The 21,019-nt window shown below is 44.4% G+C and overlaps 1 protein-coding gene across 2 annotated transcripts in view; it reads left to right on the top strand.

Moving 5' to 3' along the window:
* The window catches only part of si:dkey-82f1.1 (DENN domain-containing protein 2A), a 33,879-nt gene that overhangs the window by 4,051 nt on the left and 8,809 nt on the right, over nt 1-21,019 (top strand). For both annotated transcript variants that reach the window (XM_035642995.2, XM_035642994.1), the window contains 6 exons: nt 13,548-13,634; nt 15,980-17,023; nt 18,496-18,623; nt 20,105-20,217; nt 20,307-20,504; nt 20,790-20,883. In XM_035642995.2, the coding sequence (XP_035498888.1) occupies nt 13,549-13,634; nt 15,980-17,023; nt 18,496-18,623; nt 20,105-20,217; nt 20,307-20,504; nt 20,790-20,883 (1,663 nt within the window). In that variant the 5' untranslated portion in view covers nt 13,548. The remainder of the gene's footprint in view (nt 1-13,547; nt 13,635-15,979; nt 17,024-18,495; nt 18,624-20,104; nt 20,218-20,306; nt 20,505-20,789; nt 20,884-21,019) is intronic.

Raw genomic sequence — 21,019 nt, 5'->3', positions numbered from 1 at the left:
AGTGAGATGAGCATTCTTCGCTGTGAACAAAGGCACCTCTTCATGTAGAGTCCCAGTGCCTATATTGTTATGAGGGGGCAGGCCGGGGTGGAGACCCCAGGCAGGACAGATGAGTTCAGCTTCAGGTGGCTCCAACACGTCAGCTCCTACACGTGATAAGGAAGGAATGACATTCTGTTTCCAGACTCCCGAGGGAAAGATATTACTGAGACTGTGCAGTTTGAATTAAATGAGTAGTTTCATGTGTGACAAACCTGATGTCTGTAATTGGTCAAATTTAGTGACTCAGCTTTTGGTTGCTACGCTAAAGTTTTCAAATGTTTTCATTTAACAGGCTACTGTTATTAAGACCTTGAATGTACTCTGATGCAGAGAAAGGGATTCATTTAGAATTTCCAGCAGCAGCAATAACTGTCTGTCTGGAATATACATTGATTGACAATATTTGATTGTCCAGACACGTCTGAATTTGTCTTGCATCACAGCAGCAGCCCCATGTGCAACATGAAATACAACAATTGAGACAAGAAAAACAAAGGATAGGCACATTTGACATCACAATGCCTCCACACGAGACAGTTAACAATCCTTCAACATACTTTTCATCTGGGATAAAATTCCATATATCAAATGTTGGGATTTACTGGTGCACAAAAGAGTGCTTTCCATCTAACCCGATTAAATCATGGAATCCTGATCCTTCTGTTTGATGGTAACAAATTAATCTTCAATATTCGAAACATGATTGGTTTCAGAGATGTTATTGGCCAGCGCTAGAATGGGATTGTGGTGTGCTGAGTCATAGAGTCACTCAAGGGGTTGGCCGGCACCGTTTGAGCAGATTTTCATTCGGTGACTGACATGATGACTTTTAAGTAGTGGACAAACCCTTGTTCCATGTACTGTTACAGTATCTGATGACATTATGATACCAGCAGAAGAAGAAAACAAAAGACTAATTTGTCTGCGCACTCCAAATGATCTCAGACGGCAGAGAAAATCAATTATTTGTTGGTCGATGATAACACCACAAGTATTTGTGTGAAGATACCTGTGTGATTGTTTCATTGTGGATCACAGTAGGAATTTTATGAGAGTCAGAACACTACACCCAAACATTTTTTTTCATGTTAATCACAAGAGCGTCATCATCTTTCCACTCAACCACTTTATTCACGCCATGTTGGTGCAGCCCGAGTGACTGAACGGTGATATTTAAATTTCACAGACACATGTCAGACAAATTAGACAATTAGCACGAGCAGCGACAGACCCAATGACCCCGACTGTTTGGTTGTCAAGGGATGAGAGGCCAGTGACCACAACAAAGACACCTACAATTTATGAAAAAAAAGAAAAAAAGATGACTGGTCAACAGCTGTTTAGATGTTACTGACTAGAAGAAGTTGATAGGTTCCAGGAGTGTGATTCAAATCCGTCACTCCTGCGACGTTAAAATCAGAGTGTGGCGTTTCGTTGTAAAACAATACTTCAGTGGAAATATTGTTTATATTTCTCAACAGATTGCACCCTTAAGGACTAATATACACCTTGACTGTATTTCTACCTCACGAACCTTTGAAAATATCTGGAAAGATCAATTTCATCTTCATCTTCATCTTAATATGGGGAACTGCAGCAGACAGTGATGGTTTTTACGTTACCTTTCTCGAACCTTTGATAAGTCCTGTTCGGCTCTTAAGGTAATAGACGGTTTTATTTATCAACCTTCAAGAGATACAAAGTTATCAATCATCCAGCAACGTCCTCAGGCCTTGAAACTAAAGCCAGTTTTGGGGTCATTCTAACTCCAAGAACAAAGATCCATTGAAATATATGATTTAAGCTTCTGATCGGAACAGCAGCTGGAGGTCTTCTTTGATTTTTGGAACAACTCTCTCTCAACTCTCTTATTTGAGTTTCATTTTCATACTGGCATAAACCAACATCTTCAGCAGGCCAGTAGAAGTTTCACCGAGCACAAATCAACATTCTTCCTCACTGGCTCCTTGTGTCCGTCCTGACGTCTTATTTACTTAACTTGATAAGTTTGAGAGTATATTGAATTGAGACTGGCCGACTCTCTCTGGCCGGCGCTGCGGAGAGAGGTTTATAGAGTTTGAGATAAAGAGACAGGGACTGGCTGTCTGCTAGGTCGTAATAAGTGGGCTGCAATCTTGGGGCAGTCTGTGTGTGTGTGTGTGTGTGTGTGTGTGTGTGTGAGGTCTGTCAGATTGGGTCAGTTGTTTACATTCTGATTCAGGGGCATAGGCTAATTGTCTGGATGACTGCTGTTCAAGACTTGCTGTGTACTGTGGTGGAAAACTGGGCATTTGTGACCTTACTTTCATCACTCAGAGTTTTCGCGCACTCAGTGCCTCAGTTTTCCTCTCTCGGTGATTCATTTAACTTTCAGACACAAGTACACTCATTCATTCTCTGGGTATTTTTTTTCTCTAATTGCATATTTCTGTCTGATTCACTCACTTTTTTTTTTTTGTCCAGTGCCCCATCCGTCTTCTCAGTCTCAGTGCTCACGATTATGCGATACACGCGACAAAGAAAGGATAAAAACACCCTTGCATATCGAACACATGTATCACATGAGGTCTTAAATCTTTTCAGAGGGGGTTAAAGCGAATGTGTCATCAGTATGAATCAACATGCCTTTCAAGCCCTGAGAACTTAAACACCAGATGTTCTGTATCGTGACAAGTCTGTCATTGCTCACAACTGATTCAGATTGTTTTTGTGTTTTCTTGGAAGCACACTGAAGCGGAGGAATCCGTTTGAATTATTGGTATGAGTCACTAAAGTGCAAATTAACTATTAGATGACTGTTAAATATGCGGGCACATATCACACAGACTTTTTAAACTTGTACAACAGACGTGTGTTTGTGGCCATGTGCAGTCATGCGTGTGTGCAACTGTGCATGTGTAGCCTGTGAATGTGTATGTACATTAGTCTGCATAGATGTTAATGTTTGGTGATGAACCTTGGTGATTATTAATGGTTTAACCTCAGTAGGTTGAAAACCATCTTCACAGGCCTGGCAGACGCGACCGCTGACATCTGTCCTCCCCATTCTGTTCTGCTCAGTAAAGTGACAGCAGGGCTTCAGGAGGTTACTGACCGTCCACCCCTCCTCTTACAGGAACTGGCTTTTGACAGGCACTCTGCAGGGCGGCCTGCATCTTAAAGGCCCCATTGAGCCAATCTCCTGCCGTCCCCGAGCTGCCGTTGTTGCCACGGTGACACGCTCAGAAAAAAATGTTTCCTGTGGTGGCGTTGAAAGAATTCCTCTTGTTTCAAGATAGGGGGGGGGGGGGGGGGGGTATTGTCTGTGATGTTGGTGGATGGCCATGGGTTTAGTCATGATCAAAAAGACAACCCCAACCTTCTATTTTCACACACACACACACACACACACACAAACACACACGCGCGCACACACACACGGACAATGCTAAACCTTCTTAAACACCCATAACACTGTCCTTGTAAGAGTCCAACCATCACACATAAATGCATATATGGATAATGCATTCCATCACACTGGATACTGGAGGCATTTATCCAGTTGGCAGCTGGCCATGTTTTTTTATGTGGTGCACCTTTAACCCCAGACCAACCAACCAACCACCCACTCACACACACACACACACACACACACACACACACACACACACACACACACACACAAACACACTCACACTCACACCCACTCACTCACTCACTCACTCACTCACTCACTCACTCACAAAGACTCCAGAGAACTCAAATTCATCCAAAGACAGACATTGGGGATATAAAAATGCACAAAAACACGAATACTACTGACATACCATATGGTTTAGCATAGCTTAGCATCCCCGATTTGGAAATAATGAACTTGTATGTTGGGGGAAGGCTACTGTCTGTAAAGCAGTCTGTCCCTCTGGATTCAAAGTGTTACTCTATTGTGGTCCAGCTTGTTGATTTAGACTTGGGTCATGATGAGTATTCCAAGCAAAATGGGAAAAGGTTGCAGCATAGTTTATTTGTTTGCCTATGTGCAGCTCGTCTGGGTAATATTTGACATCTTCTCTTCTCTTCTCGGATAATGAAAAGAATGTTGTTTACCTGTCATTTCGGGATCCACTGTATAAAGAGAACCAAAACAATGTCTGGAGGCTCATCCAAGTGTAACATCTTAATGAGTAGATACTCCAGACACACTGCAGACGTAGACGAGCTGTGATCATACCAAATCACACCTAAACACTGCCCTGTTAAGTTCTAGAGCTCGGAAAGTAGTAGTTTTATATGTGCGTGTCTCCGGTGTAATGATGGATCTTATCCTTTATCATACTGATACGTAGTTGTGTGTAGTTGCTGTCAATATTACATCAATCTTTTAAGTGAACTCTAAATGACTATCTCTTGTTTCATATCAACATTATTTAAATATGTTGGTATTATTTAGGCTGTTCTGACTAAATAAAAAAAAGTGTTAATTGTTGGTGAAAACGTTCATCCCCTCATTAATAAATAAGTAAAAGCACTTTTCTAGATCATATGACTCAAGATGCTTGACTAACAAACAAAACTAAAAACACATAAGATGGTGTGCACAATCTGCTCATTCGTGTTTGCAAATTCGTTGCAGTTTCTTTTTCGTTTTCGCGAACTGTTAAAAAGGCATATCTGCTATGTGTTGAGCACAGCTGGTCCTGAGGTTCCCGAGGAGATGGAAATGGAAACGCACGTCTTTAGTTCAGTGTAGTTTGGCTCGCTTATCACCCCTCTGGATTTCATTCAGTTTATCGTCCACTGGCGGTCTTGGCCCAGGCTCAATGTTTTTGGTCACAGGGTGTGTGGAGGTCAACCGAGTCAGCTCTGACCTAGACTGTGGAGTTTAGACTCCGGAAGAGAACTTTCCCAAGCTCTCGCCTTGTTCGGCTCCCGCTGGGATTTGGTGGGTGAATTATAAAAAAAAGTCCTGCTCCTATACAGGCATGCAGCGGAGCAGGGGAGCAGGGATGGGACGGGGGCGCTCTGTTGGGAATTCACAAGTGGAACCCTTAAATTGTGAAGGGGGGGGGGGGCAGGAAGAAGAAGGAAAAGAGAGGATTTCAGCACTGGAGCTCAGCTCAAAGACTGCGGCTTGGAGGAGAAATTTGACCCAGGGCCCAGAGACTAATGTTAGTGTGCTATGGAAGCCAGGTTATTGTTCGAAAAGGTCTGTTGGTCCACTCACTGCTCCACATTCACTGTGGCTGAGCCTGTTATTTTCGAGAGGAGAGGTTTTGCCATTATGCTCAATCTCACATTGTGTGTCAGCACAATGTAATATCTGATAGCCGTAAATACTGCTCACTGCAGGGAGCAGTATTATCCCTGTGAATAATGGTGTACTCAATGACACTTCCTCGCATGTCTGTAAGATCCAGGCCCTATGTGTGTTGTGAACAGCAAGGACAGTTATTGCTGAGGTGTATGACGGGCCTTGTCTGTCTCCTACAAGGGCGTGGTGAAACTGAATACAGCTGTGGTTGCAGACGGCGTGTGTGTGTCTGTCACTCGGAATAGTACCTGTAGTTGTGCATAAACCTGATCCATTGAAATTCAGCACTGCCTGCCAAACAGCAGGGCTCATTGCCAGGAAGAGCTCCGTGGCTTCTTTTGTTTGGCAAGCTTTCCTGTCAATGGCCTTATTTACTCTGTCAGTGATAATTTATGCTTCCTGCAACCACAGTGCTCCAACCACAGGTGCATCTACACCAAGGTCTTGTCTCTTATGCCGGACGAGCCACTGGTTTTCTCTAATCTGTGTTTGGAAGGAAGGGAGCTGAATCCAGAAAGTAAAAAAAAAGGGTTAGCACACTCTTCAGATTCATAATCGCTTCGTTGTATATTAATTAATGTGTCCCAATACAGGAAAACAGGAAAAGTCTGGGTATCACCAAAGTCATTTAGTGGCATCATCGTTATGAAGCCTAAAGTTTAGCTTTTGACCAGCACCATCGCCATCTTGGTTTATTGGAACCAGACGTAGGACGTAGTGCAACCATGCACTGATTGGATTGTACTGGCTGTCAATCACACTGTATCCACGCTCCAATGCGTACAGTGCTGTATCGTCCATTTTGGAGTCGCCATCATCTGGTCATTTCAGAGAATACAGGCTTCAGGCGCTTCCGTAGTGACTTCCGGACCGGGTGACTTCATCAGTTTTTATATAGTCAATGGTTTTTGACAGTGACAAAAATGATCAATTCCACCATTGAAAATAAGACTTCAGATGTTGCAACAAACGCTTTTGTTAGACGCACACTGAGGCCCTTTGGTTACGCCGAATCCTCAGAGGTTGGTTGAAGATGGAGTGGTGTTTCAGCTGCAGATTTTGGATTTGGCAGAGACAGTGTTGGATGGAGTTATGTAGGCCAACGTGAGAGCTGTTTAAAAGCGGGTTCGTGGGACGAGTTGGCATGGACCCCTGCTCTGTGGGCCAGCGGGGTAATTGGGAGCAGACTGGGGATGAGTCAGGAGGAGCTCTGCTGATGGGAGCTTGCTTTCGGTCGGAAGGAGAGGCAGACATGTCTGTGGGAGGGAGTAGCAGGATAGATGCTCCACCTCTGCAAGGAGATGAAACAAGACACCCTTTCCCAGATGGGGGGATAGAGAGAGATTTGTTTGCTCTTCCTCCAAAACAGATTCATGCCCCTCCTCCTCCACTTCTTTTTCCCCATCTGATTAGGATAATCTTGTCGAGATGCTTCTCTTCTCTTCATTCTGGTCTCTTTGTTTTTGTAGGTGAAAGGTAAAAGCAATTGTTAAGAAGGAAGTATTAATTAATAATAAACTTTTTTACTTTTCTGGGCTTAATTTTTAAATTTAATTATCCACTTGATTTTCACCTTTTATCAGGCCAACAGTTTTAATTGCTCCGCATTTCTATTTCTGGAAGGGATTCTCACACTGAAGACTTTCATGGATCATTAGCCTGGAAGCTGCACCATTTGCAGTCAGTGGAACGTGGAATGGAAGCCACAAACTCCAAAGGCAAAAGGAGACCTCCCCCCTTTAAAAGCCTGTGGTTAAACTGTTACGGGGTGGTCATTTGTAAGCTCTGACAGGTGGAGCGAGTAAGAGGGACTTTTGGAAGATTTTGCTGAATTTGTCTGTAGCTTTCCTTCCCTTATTCTGCCTTTTTGACCTTGTGGTAGTCAGAGCTGTCACATTCATCAACAATTCAAGAGCTCAGGATCTTACTGAAAGGGGTGGATTCGTAAGCAAGAATACATGGCTGTGCAAAAGCACAATGACTTCATTTCAGACACTGGAGGTCAATCTTACACGCCGCTTCCTGAATGTCACATCATCGCTTCCTCTCTGTTTGTGTGCACGAACACAAACAGGAAAATAACAATTCTTCTCATGCATAAGATGCCTTTTAAATTGCATGTCCCTTGGTTGTCCTCCGCCCCATAATTAACTCCACAGTGGTGTTCTCAGTGGCCCCTGTTATAATTAAGGTTTGTTTTTACATTTTCTGAGGTAATATTTTGGCCCATTCTTCCCGCTCCCAGCGGGCTAGTCTGTAGACACCCAGGCCATCAGCAGTTATAAACGACAACCACAATAACAAGAAAACACTTTATGTGTGGCTTAGAAATACAACAATGGATACTTGCAGTATATTTAGAAGGGATTGATAACCAAAAAAAATGCAGGGAGAAATTAATTGTTTGTGGTATCCCCCTTCCTGTACTCCTGTCTGGTGCTGTGGCTATTCCATTTTCAATGCTGTCTCATGTCCATCCTCTCCTAACAATAGACGGAGCAGGGGGAGAAGTGGAGGGGCAAGAGGACACAGCACAGCAGGGCAGGAGGACTATCAATGGAAGTGGACAGGACACTTGGCAGCGGGGCAGCTTGTTCATGCACTCTCTCTGCGCGTGCGTGCGTGCGTGCGTGCGTGCGTGTGTGTGTGTGTGTGTGCATCTTAACCTCTGTAGATCATACAAACAGGTGCATGGTCACGGGCCTGTGGTCAGTAGTTGTATACAGAATGGAAAGATAAGGTAAGCCAGCTGATAGTAGAGTAATGTGAGCAATGGGATGACAAAACAGAGCGATATTGAGAGACAAAGATGAGCGAGAGGTAAACATTTCTTTCTTGCAGGAAAAATGGGTAAATTCAATGAGAGCGTAGCTTCCAGGCTTGTTCGCTTTCTGGCCATCAGTCACACTCTCTGGCAGACACACACAGAGATCCCGGCTCACATATTCGTGGAGTTGGCCTGTTTGGCTCGCATCCAGGGCCTTGCTATGAAATCAGCTTGGGAAAGCGGCGGGGGCCCTGAACAGGACACAGAGAGACAGATAGAGAGAGAAGGAGACTGCTGAGCCCAGATAAAATCCCATTGTTTATTTGCCCAAGCCTCTCCTTCCCTCCATCCTCTCCATACATCCCTTCCTTTACCATCAACCTTTCCTTTCCTACGTCACTGGAAATCAAGCACAACCTCTCACAAAGTCGGCCAGGTCAAGGCACCGTGTCAGTCACTGTGAAATCCCCCATATTGCTCAAACACTCCATGTCATATCTGGCAACCCTGCAGTGGTGTACATGAATAATCTCTGCTACACATCTGCAGAGCATAAGACATGGTACAGTATGAAAGGGAAAGAGGGGTTTAGGATTTAAAACCAGTGCCCCTCCACCCTTGCTTCCTATCCTCCGCTCCCTCCTCCATCATACTTTTTCTCCGCAACCCCAAGACTGAATGGGACTGAAAGAAAGAAAGATGGAGAGAGAGTGAAAAGGAGAAATAAAAGAGTGAAGGACGTGGAGGAAAAAAATCCGCCAAGTTTGCTGTTCCAGAAAGAGTTGGCCAAATGTGCAGTCTTGCATTAAATTGATTACAGGCAAGGCTTTGGCACATGCAATAGGGAACCACATCTTGTCGGGGATAGGGTCCTCGACTTAGCCCGGGTGCAGAGAGAAAAGGAAGAAAATGTATCTTTCCTTTCTCTACAGTACAGTAGAGCCATCATTTTGTTCTCATTGTCCTAGTTTGACGTAGCACCCCACTCAAAAGGATGAGAAGTGGCTTGGGGGCTGCCACATTTGGTTGCTTTCTGTATTGGACTCCATGTCCTGATAACTGTGAAATGCAGCGTGGGCTGTGAGCGACTTTGCCCTTTTTAGGTATTTTGGAAATGACAGAGAGTAATAGAGAGCTGTCTCGGGAAGAACAAGGAGCGGTGATGTCATGATGTTAGCTGTTTCTGCCGAGCTGGACGGAGGGATGGAGGAAAACGGAGGGATAGAGGGGAGGCCGAAGTCTTTATGAGAAGCAGCTGTTGGGGAGAGGCAGGCCTCCAGAGCACTAGAGCAGCAGCCAGTCAACAGCTCGCTGACAACAAACCCAGAGGCCTGATAAAGCGTGCTATGAAACACTGACAGCACCACCTGCATACACTGAGATAAAGCTAATTCGACTGCAACAGCACTTATCAGCACACTTTTACACTTGAACAAGCACAAAGAGCTTATCAACAAACGATATGAGGCAAAAAGGCCGACTGCAGTCAGCTGATCTTGTCTACACTAGCAGCACGCCGCACGAGAGTACTGTTAAAGAGAGAAATACAAGATTGTACAGCTTATCACTGACAATAGGATTCACACAAGTCACGCTAAGATGTTATACAGTACGCTCAGTTATGACTGACAGAAGAAAATTAGAAGAGTGTGTGCAAGTGTGTCATCACGTTGCCACTGAATGCAGAGTCCAGGCTTATTCTTGGACTTATACCTTTGTCAATCCAGCCTTATTTGATTTCAGTTTGTGTGTGTGCGTGCGTGCGTGCATGTATGTGTAGCTGAGTAATCAACGTGCTGGCTAACATACTGTCCACATGTGTGCCAAGTCTTTGTGATTCCAGAATTCATTTACAACTCTTTTTGACTAGACCAATGTCAAATTTACACAGGGTGCCAGATGTGAGGAGTCTATGTAGTGATGTGTTCTGTTGAGAAAGGCCCAGTTGGATGTCTGAAGACCCCTAGGTATGGGGTCCGTAGGTGTGAGTTCTAACAGTTCAGCTTATCAAAATCAACCTAAAAGGCTCTGTAGACTGAAATGAATATTATTTGCAATTATTCCGTGTGTTCGTATGTCTTGTAAGCGACGAGAGCCGACAAAGCAGGCGGCCTTTGTCGATGTGAGTTGTTTGACATCGTGCTGGTGTGTCCCGGCCGCTTGGCTGACTGACTCACTGGATATTGACCTTGGGTGTAAGCCTGCCATCGGCTGCGTATCTTAAGCGATATTCTTCTGACCCTTCTACTCCCCTTCACTCCATGAAACAGCAACAACCTCAGAGCTATAACATCCTACACGCTAAAACAGATGAAGATTTGTATGGACATTTACCTTTTACTGTTTTTTGTTGTGTTTATTGTGGGCTTTAGGCTACTTCAATGACAGTGATTGCCAACGTGCAAATGTTCCACCAAAACTAGTTCCACCACTGACTCTATTTTGCAGGAGCCTGCATCCTGGGTTGAGCTCCGCCCAAGACGGTTTTGATTGGTTGAAACTAATGCAAACAATTATCAATTAGCATTTCTATTCATTTTTGGGCAAAATTATGTTCCAACATGGCCACTGTAAAGATTAAACCACTTTGATGCAGGTGCAGCATGGTCCGAAGTTGGCAAAGTGTCTCACTTGTGTTGAGACACTTTGCCTCAAATGGAAAACATGTCTCAGTGATCTTGAAAATAGACTCCCAGTCTTCTGCTAAAATGACTTACTCTTACAAACTCATACCCATAGATTCCTTCTCTTTACTTCCAATTTGAATTTTTCTAATTTTTTTTGAATAAATATACAATTTATTCCAGCAAAAACAACTCAACCACATCCCATTCCCATCCCCAGTGGTGCATGTGAGTGCATGTTTTCAAGAATCCCTCTAACTGCCAGATTCTCGGTGTCCATCCACTGATAGGAATCTTCTGCAAGGTTTGTTATGCAACTGATGGTTAAATCCGATGCCCTGCCTCTGACCCAGACTGCTGCTATTTCTATCTAGTAAAGGCCTTAAGGCATTTGGGTTTCTTGTTCTTTTCACCGAGCACCAATCCTTCTTCATCTGAGATCAAGACTGGAGCTTATCTTTTATGAAGTATATCTGTGTAATGGTTTTTATCTGAAGGTCATTAGATAATTAAGTTTTAACCTGACAATAGGGTTATTCTGGGAATATAAGGTAATGACGAGAGGTTATTAATGCCTCTTTGAATGAATCAAACAGAATTAGTGTGAACTAGTCATCTCCATTCACACTTTCTGATGCCAGCACTCGTCCACATGCTTTGCTGATTAACAATGTCACTTCCTGTGCCTCGGCATGCACGGCCTGTCACAGGGCTGCGAAGGGGGCGGGGCAGGTAGAGGTCTTTTGGGTTGGCGTTTCCAGTGATGTTTTTATTTGCCTCAGCAGATGGCTTCCCTCAGCCTCTGTATTGTTGTGGTGGCTATCTTGCACTGGGGGTTTGGGGTTAACAATAGTTGCCTATAGCTGTAGGAGACAAAGCCCTCTGCTGCTCCTGAAAAGAGTTTTGAATGCTGTAAATCTGGCAAGGCTGTCAGATTTACTGCTTTGGGGAGATGTGAGATATGAGATATGTTCAAGCCCAGAAAGTCAGAATTAAGCAAAATAAAAAATCCAAATGACCTTTTAAGGAATTACTAGAATCTGCACTGAGCAGAACTCTCTGTTTTTGGCCTTGGGGCTCTAAACAATGAGGTGGAACAGCCTGAAAGCCTGCACTGTTTTCCCTGTGCAACAGTATACTTATATTATTCTTTGCAATATCCACTTTCCTCTTTAGTTTTGACAACCCCTGTCTCCCCCCAGCCCCCCTTTCCTCATCCATTTGCTCCCTGTGTTCATATCTCCCATCTCTCCTCTCCCCCTGTGATATGCAACACCCCTCCCAGCTCAGAAAAAAAAATTCAACTGTAAAACTAGGAGGCTCTATACATTCTTCATAGTCCCTCTTGCCCCCCCCCCCTTTTCGTTTCAGGATTTCTGTTCCTCATTTGTCTTTTGGTTTTTTAGTAAGTAGAAAAGAATCAAGAGGGAGAGGAAGGGAAAAAAATCAGTTGATGTTTCCCCTCAAACATGTGACCTCTGCCTGGCTCACAGCTGAAAATAATTTGAGCCTACAAGCTTGTGGATGGCTGACGCAAACCTTCATCCTCCTCCTCCTCCTCTCTCTGGGGGGGCTTGGCGTTGGACTGATTGGGGAGGGGGGGGGGGTAAAGACAAAGAATGAAGTTCTGTAAGTTGAGCTGTGATCAAAACTAGAAGCTAGAAGATGACATTTGGTACGTTTTGTGTACCTTTTGTCAGATGAGACCACAATGTTACCGTAGCGTTATTTTGTTCTTTTATTGTGGAAGGAAAAAAACGCACAAGCCCAGAATCATTTGGAGACAGTGGACCCGGAGGGCCAATTATGTTGTTACCAATAACGAGTTCAGATATTTGGCTGCAGTGGGGTTGTTATTTATTTGTTTTTTAACATAATCTAACAAAATTGTGTCTTTTTCTATGACGTGCCTCGCTGCCAGTTGGGACAACAATTCGTGGAATTCCGCTGAACTGGGCTCGCATTCCCTACATAGTCCCGGGGCAAGGGAGAAAAGTGTCAGCGTTAGCTAATGCTGGTTTATACGCAGAGGAATAGAGAGAGAGGCGGGGGGGGGGGAATGTTTAACAGACGACGAATGCTCCCAACATCCCAGCACATCTGGCAGGGGTCACTCAAACACACACATCCATATGCAGAATGTACAGGTCTGTGTTGGTGTGTTTTGCATCTGAGCATGCAGCCGGGTGGCAAAGCATGCATGAGAGTGTCTGTGAATTTACTCAAGAACAAACGTGTGAATAAACGCCAACAGGAGTCAGCCGGGACCTGTCCTCCTCCCATTATGTTAACCACATCGCTGCCAAGCAGAGGCCAGGTCCTCCTCCTCCATGCCAAGCCTACACAAGTCACAGGCACTGCGCACCACCCACTCTAATTCAGTGTAACATACTGACGCTCTTGCTACGCTCCAAAGGGATCTGGTTTCATTGTATTCTGACAAATAGACAGAGTAATAATTTCAAACTGGCCAAGCATGTCCCCCTCACACTCGCCTTGGCACTGTTTGTCCGTAATAGAGAACAGTGGGAAGTGTGCAGTAATGGTAAACACATTTGGAAGGTTTTTTTGTTGGGAATGGAAGAATCTGAAGTGTGTACAGCACATTACTACAAAAATCTGTTCTGGCAAGTGCAAAAAGACGAGACACCGAGTGATAACCTAAAGACGTTAAATTGAGTGATCTTGCCATGCAGCCTGTGAGGTCAGCTCCTCTGCTGCTTGCTTCAGAAACTGGTTTTGCCAGCCGCAGTAATCTGATGCTTGAACTATTTGATAGTTTACATTGATTACCACTGATTGTCGTTCTCTTTTTGTGACTGTGCAGGATGCCAGCTGCTAGCACCATGACCGGCGGGAGGGCCCTGCTGCTCTGTACGAACACTGACAACTGTATCTACCAATCAGTCAACGGGTAGGTGCCTTATAAGCCAATTTATCCATCTTCTGTCTTTTCATATGTAGCCACTTGTCGTAACGTAACGTAACATCCGCCTGTCTTCTCCTCAAAAATCATAATTAAATCTACATTACCCCCTCCCCCCCAAAAATGTTGAAGCTTTGGCATTGCTTGTACTGGAAGAAGAGCAGCAACAGCTCCTCCTTGTTCTTTCTTTTAACAACTTGCCTTTGTGCCACAATGCAAGTCAGCAGTTTCCTCTGAAATTAGATTTGCTACTTAACGACACAATATAAAATAAAGTTGCAGTGCCAGAAGTTAAGTCCCTACAGTCCTACCAGATCGTTGACTTAAATACTTGCAACACTTAGGAAGGAATTATCAACTACAAATAACTAACAACAAAAAAAAATCTCAAAATCGAGTCTGTATGAACATAAGTAAGCTACAAGTCTCAGAGAGCATGAAGAAACATCAAATTCAAATGTTTAACACCGATCCACATGCCAGTAAAGTTAAAGGTTGAGCTTTGTGGAACATTTATGCATGATCTTATTACAAGTTTTGCTTCCTAGTGCCCAGATGTAAAGGACAAAGAAGCTCAAGGGTACAGTAGTATTGTGTGTCATTTTGGATCTAACAAGCTGACCAAAACACTTCTTGTGAGAGAGAGAGAGAGAGAGAGAGAGAGAAAGCTGGAGACGCCCCTCTTCCATTAGGGTCAGCAGTATAACAACAGCAGGGCCGGGGAGCAGAGCAGGGCAGAGTTGGCCATCTGGCACCTGGATGCTGTTACTGCCCCCCTGCTGCCACCGTCTAATGCTTCTGTGGCCGCTCCCTGTGGCCCCTTCTGCCACCCTTGCAATATTCATTTGTGCTATTTAGATTATAATGAAGGGATTTTGGTTTGCGCCAATGAGGGATCTTGTGTCTAATAGGAGATTTGACTGTCTCTTGTTTTTAGGGTTTCATCACGTTGCTGTAGTTAGCGTTGCTCAAAAGTTCTTGACATTTTGGGGGGGGGGGGGTTGAGGAGTATTGATTTCTTCTTCTATCTGCTCCACTTATTCTGTTACTCTTTCTCTTGACCCCCTCCTGCCTGCTCCTGTTCTCTTGTATTTGGCTTTTCTATTTGACCTAGTTTTTCTCCTCTGTTGCTTCATGCCTAATAGGAAATGCATTTTTTACAGAGGGACTCAGAAGAAGAACGACATTTAGGAGGGGGAGAGGGGCCACACTAATAAAACCCAGAGCAATGTGGAAAAGACTTATATGGTCTCCTCATTGGTCATTGTTACGATTTTTTAAAAAATTATTATTAATTTAAAGGTCTCAGAGGAAACTTAAGTCAGTAATTTCCCCCTGAGATTTCCTGAAGATTGCATGACTGTCGGTTTTTCACATTCAGCTATGTCATCAGTAGTCACCCGGCAAGGCGCCATTTCCTCTGTTTGTTGGAAATACAATCACTTGATGAATGGGCTCTGGCCAAAAACAGAGTTTTGTGGGTCAGGAATCGAATAGAAAAGATGCACTTGCACGGGCCTCTCCCCTCTTCCGTGTAAACTTTCGTCTGCTTTCCTGAAATAGCTGTGCGTGGCTTGTAAACTTTGACCCCTTCGAACCCAGAGTTCAAACAGTCATGACCCAGTAATCTTCCTGTCGTGACTCACTGCTAAAGCAGAGGCACCAAACAGACGCCTGAGCTCGTTTAACAAGGATTTTGTGCTCACGCCATAAACTAAGGTCTATTTGGACATTGTTGTAGACGCTGACATTGTGGAGCCAATCTTAAGAGCTATGGTCAGCATGGTGCTTTGCTACACGGAAAACAGCAACTGACATTACTATGAAAATAATTGCACAAGTTAAAGTTTACAACAGACCAATGTACCTCCTCCCTCTGTTTAGCTGGAATGATTTAAGTACACATTAGTCGTAGCAGTGGCTCAGTGGTCTGCACTGACCACTTAACCAAGAGAAGACTGATTGCATGTTTGTCTGTTTGTTTGGGTTTCTTATGTTCTTAATCATGAAGTACGCCTCACCCCCTTCCTGCAAAAATGGACTATCCAAGAATGATATGTTATGTTAAGATGATCAATTCATATATTTTATTACCAAATAAAGTTTGTTTTTAGATCCTTCCGTGTATTCCTGGTTTGAAAAACATACCTCCTTAAGATCAATTAAAAGTAGTCTAGTTCCAGGCCTCATATGTTAAATCATTACATTTTTATTAAAAGCATATTCATCGCGTTTTTATATTTTCAAGAAATCTTGAAAGGGTTAAACACGTGGAGAAATGTACTACATCATTTAACTGTGAGTGTGAATTGCATTGGTGTGTCTTTTCTCAGGCTCCAGTGCTGTGGCTTGAAGGTTGGGGAGGCTCCGTCATCTGTGGTGCCGCAGCCCCAAGAGGTGTGCGGGTCACCGGGTGACAGAGACAGGAGAGACGCTGCCGTGTCCTCCAAGCGGCCCCTCTCACCCCTGCTCAGCCTGAGCGACAGCCCGGGGCCTCCTGACACCATGCTGGCTCACAGGAGAGCCACCACCACCTCCGACCCACGGACTCCCAACATGGAGAACGGACTATGTGGCAAACTGAACCACAGCAAGAGCCCAGAAGGACTCAAGACTGCCAGCATCCGCGATAAGATCTCACAATGGGAGGGCAAAAAGGAGCCGGCCCAACCGGCCTCTACGGGGACAATTCCACTGAGCACGACACAAAAGGAAGTAGAGACAGTGAGGAAAAAGGAATCTAAAACTTCAGAGGTCCAAAGGACAGACAGCAAGCGGTTTGTCGGCTGGGACAGACAAGACTCAGGGAAGGAGAACGTTGGAAAGCTGGGGGATTCAAGGTCAAAATCTCCAGAAGGTCCATCAAACAAAGACAGAGAAGTGATATTAGAAAGAGGGTTTCGGGCTCCGAAGCCAACAGAACAACCCTTAGACAAGAAAACTGTTTTAACTCACGTTAAGAAACTGGAGAAGGCAACAAAGGAAGTTCCTGACAGACCTTCATTGGCGTTTCCAGGGAATTACTTCTGCCCTCCTTCAAAGGAGGAGCTGGAGGAAACAGAGAAGAGGGCCAGCGAGCCCATTTTTGGGACTTTTGATGTTGTTCGGCCCGGTGGGTCACGTAGGAGGAGGGAGGGGGATCCAGAGAATGTATACAGCGAGCCAGGTGCTCCGTCCATAAACCCTCTACCTAAACCTCAGAGAACCTTCCAGCACCACACACCACCCGCTACCCCAACTTCAGGGGCCGGCTCGGGAAAGGGGAAGAGGAACTTGCCCCCTTTACCCTCTATTCCTCCTCCACCTTTACCAACTTGCCCACCGCCTGGAGTTTGCAGGAGACCCTGGGCTGACAAAGCCCGGGATAGCAGTAACAGGTAGGAGACTGAGAAGTAAAGACGGGAATAGTATAGGTAACCATGATTAATATTGACCATCCATTATGTGGCAGAAAAAAAGGATATGTATAGAATCTTCCCCTGAAGTTCCCGTTTTACAAGTGATGGCCCTCTGTATCCTCTAACCCTCCCCCTCCACCAACAACCAAACAGTGATGTGAACAACGTCTCCCACATCTGCTGTAAATCAAAACCACCGATGACATCATCCTGTTTTCTAAATATCTCACAGAATGACCTCATTGGTTGGATCTGAAGAATGCACATATCAACGCAACGCATTCCTCCTTCTAAAACTCTACTGAAAAGGGAGAACGACATTCAGAATACTTACATTCATTTTTTTCAGAGTTAGAATTTCTAAATGTAAAAATGATTACCCATGATCGTAAACATTAATATGTTATGATTTTCAAGACTCCTCTTAGAAGTACTTGAATTCAGATGGTTACAATCAAACTGACTGGGCTCTGTAGGGAAACCAAAAAAATGTGAACTCTGCAGAATTGGACTACTTCTATTGTTCACTTTTTCCAGTGGTCTGAATTCTTGTTTGAAGCTTGGCTTGGATCTGTTACATTCCATACCATATGTGGAGGCCTCACTCTGCTTAAGAGTGCTGTGTCAAGCCCGTTGTTTGGTCGGTCTGTCTGTCGGTCAGCATCCATAGAGTGCAGTGGGGACTCAAAGCTGTGTGTGAACAAATACACAGAGTTGCCAATTTATTAGGTACACTGAGCTTCATCAAACCCCAGACAACACCTCTGCAGGAAATCCTACTTTTGGGGGGAATTAAATGTTCAGCGTAGATTCTAATGAATTGTCATTTGCTTTGCTGAACTCTATTTTATATATCACTGACAATGGAAAATAGTTGGCATCGCTATCAATAGAAATAAAAAATCGATATGCATTTCCTAGAAAACTTCATATTAAAGTAAAAAAAAAAGAAACTGACACAAGACAAAATGCAGATATCATTAAAATCATATTAGATGACAGGACATAAAAAAGACAATGCACTCTGTGTCAAACAGAGAATTTTTTTTCATTACAAATTCAACCCAATGCAGCAGTAACAACTGAAAGAACCCATAAATGTGCTGTTGCACTGGATGTGGCACGCTGCACCTAACAAAGCGCCAACTTAGTTTTTCATTGTATGTATGTGCATGCACATGGGGCTGCATGCAACCACGGGTCCCTCTTTGGACTCGGTTCCTCTGAGTCTTCAGCAGTGATGAAACACAGATGTGCTCATTTTCAGATGTGGCAACTCGCAAATGGTAACATGATCAGTTTCCCTGCTTGGCATTCGGTATCAAACATCTTTAAAAGCATCAACATGAACACAGTCACTTTGGGATATCAGTACTAAAATCCTTCCTTCCTCCTCTCTTTTGTATTTGGCGTGCAGCTCTCCTAAATCTTTGTGCTACTCTGTCCACCAGGAAGTCGTATGAATTCGAGGATCTGCTCCAGTCGTCTTCGGAAAGCTGCAGGGTGGACTGGTATGCTCAGTCCAGACTGGGCCTAACACGCACTTTATCAGAAGAGAATGTCTACGAGGACATAATAGGTAAACATACGTATTACGCCTTTATATAAGATGTGGAATATTTCACATAGTGCTGGAGCTGTCGAAAATCATGTTTCTGACATTTGGTTACACATCGGTGTTACGTGTCATGAAAAATATTCTTTGCTGTTTTGCTGGTGAACACTATGCTGTCCTTCTCTTAATGCCCTTCATACACTGCATGACCCGAAGAGCTTCATTTCTCAAATCAGTGCGTGTGTGTCATAGAGTTCAGTAACAGAGGTGATGAAGAGGCCAAGCTGTCTTTACTCTGCTCTGTTTTTTTGGCTCCAGTATTAATTTAGAACCACGCTGCTCCGCTTTTATTAAAAAAATTATACGCAGAAACCTGACCTACGTTTATACCTTATTGTCTGGTGTGTTATGCCAACCCCACCTCGAGCTTGTTCAATTTCATAACGTACAATGGTGGCATTGTGTGAGTTCCGTAACGTAGCTGAAGTTGGCTGCTGTGATTGTCAGTGCAGCAGGGGGCATGTGGACGGCTTAGAGCCACAGTATATTACTGGGAATAGTTTCAGCATGTCTTCGGTTTTTCATCCCTGTAACGTGTTTGTGTAAGCTTGTGAATGCTGCTTGTTGGCGACAATCAGATTAAGTTTAATTATGTTTGAGTGATGCCACATATTATTTAGAATCATTTTATAGTTTCCTCCTTTTATACTGCAGTATTGTTCCTTAAAATGCTGTTCACCAGACACTCCGCAGCGTCCCGGGGATAAAGTCATTCACTTATAATGTAGCTGTCGACTCGAAAACCAGCTCAGGCAAGCAGAGATGTATAAATAGTGTAGACAGTAATGAAAAGTTGTGATGTCCTGCCGTTGTCTCGACATCAACAACCACGTGCACACCGAGTTTCATCAACACACAAGCCACATGCCTGATGGTGTTTTCAGGTTGAGGCGAAAGCATCTGTCACTGCTGGATTTATTCAGACGCATGCCTCGATGACTAACGCGTAGCTGACAGAAGACACTGTAGAGATTCCTTTCAGGTTCTCGTCAGGTGGCGATGTGAAAAACAGTGCACTGACCCTCTTGTTTTCCCTCAGAGGGAGAAGGGGCAGGGAACTGAACGTCCCTTTTCATCCACCTACTCCTACAGGTCACATCTGGTGGAGAGATTGACAGTGCCGGGGAGAGATGCAGACAGAGAGAAAGTGAGGCAGAGGCTTTGGAAAATGAAACTACCCCTCTCCATATCTGCAGGGGAGGGCTACTGGTTAGAGTTACATTTAGCTTTCGCAGTGCAAGCATCTTATCACAGTAAAATATGAGCTGCTGCCTCTGGTAGCTCTCCCCACATCTGGAGCAGGAATCGTCTGGCAAAACAAACATGACAGATGTTGAAAGAATATCTGCTCTTTCAAAAAGGCCTGTGTGAGACTGTTGTGTTGTAATCCAGGTGACACTGATGACTTAGCTTTGAACTGGAAATGCATTTCCTTTCTCCTGAAGATCCTCCCTCCAAGGAGAACCCCTATGAAGATATAGAGCTGGAGAGAAGTTGTTTGGGAAGCAAGTGTGTCTCACCCGCCTCCTCGTCGCCTGTCCCTGACACGCCAACTAAGGTACCTGACTGCCAACACATCACTTCAATGGATTCAATGGAGCCAGTTCTCTACTAAACCCACCTTCTAATCTCTCTGTTCTCCACCAGCTCGCCTCCAAGCCCGGCTTCTTTAGGCAAAACTCGGAACGGCGAAGTTTTAAGCTCCTGGAACTGCGCAAGACCGGCAGGGACACTGGCGTTTACTCACCCTCTCGTGTCAGCCCCCCCTCCACACCAAGCAGCCCCGACGACACCCCCTGCCTTTCAGGAGACCCATACAATCGCAGACGGAGGAAAATTCCCAAGGTATGGGAGTCTGAGGAGGCCTGTTACAAAGCCCCGTCTGCTCTGTCTGTTATTCATGGTGCAGCAGTACTACTCAGTGAGGTTCTGAGAAGGTTAAAACTTCACTCGTGCTGCCGTCTGGGGATGGGGTAAGGCATGGAACAATTTTTTGACGAGAAGTGTGCCTGGAGGAAGACCTCCCAGACGCTGCATTAATGTGTAATGATCTTGGTAGGAGCCTGTCAGATTTTGTTTATTAGTTTAAGCAGTTGAAGACGGACATTTCTTTACCTTTACCTCCTCCAGATGGTGGTGAAAATCAATGGCATCTTTGAGGCACGAAGAGGGAAGAAGCGCATGAAGAGAGTGTCTCAGTCTACGGAGTCCAGCTCAGGGAGAGGTGAGGCTTCAGATATGACAGGGGCCACAGAAAACAAGCAAGTGTAGATTCATAACAACAGACATGTGAAATACTCAATCACTATAACACTAGCACATTAACTAAAACATACAAAAAGTATGTATATTTATTATTG

This window comes from Scophthalmus maximus, chromosome 7, assembly GCF_022379125.1.
Source record: "Scophthalmus maximus strain ysfricsl-2021 chromosome 7, ASM2237912v1, whole genome shotgun sequence".
In the NCBI taxonomy this organism is placed as follows: Eukaryota; Metazoa; Chordata; class Actinopteri; order Pleuronectiformes; family Scophthalmidae; genus Scophthalmus; species Scophthalmus maximus.
The sequence above is the reverse complement of the archived record's forward strand: the minus strand, read 5'-3'. Positions and strand labels throughout refer to the sequence as shown.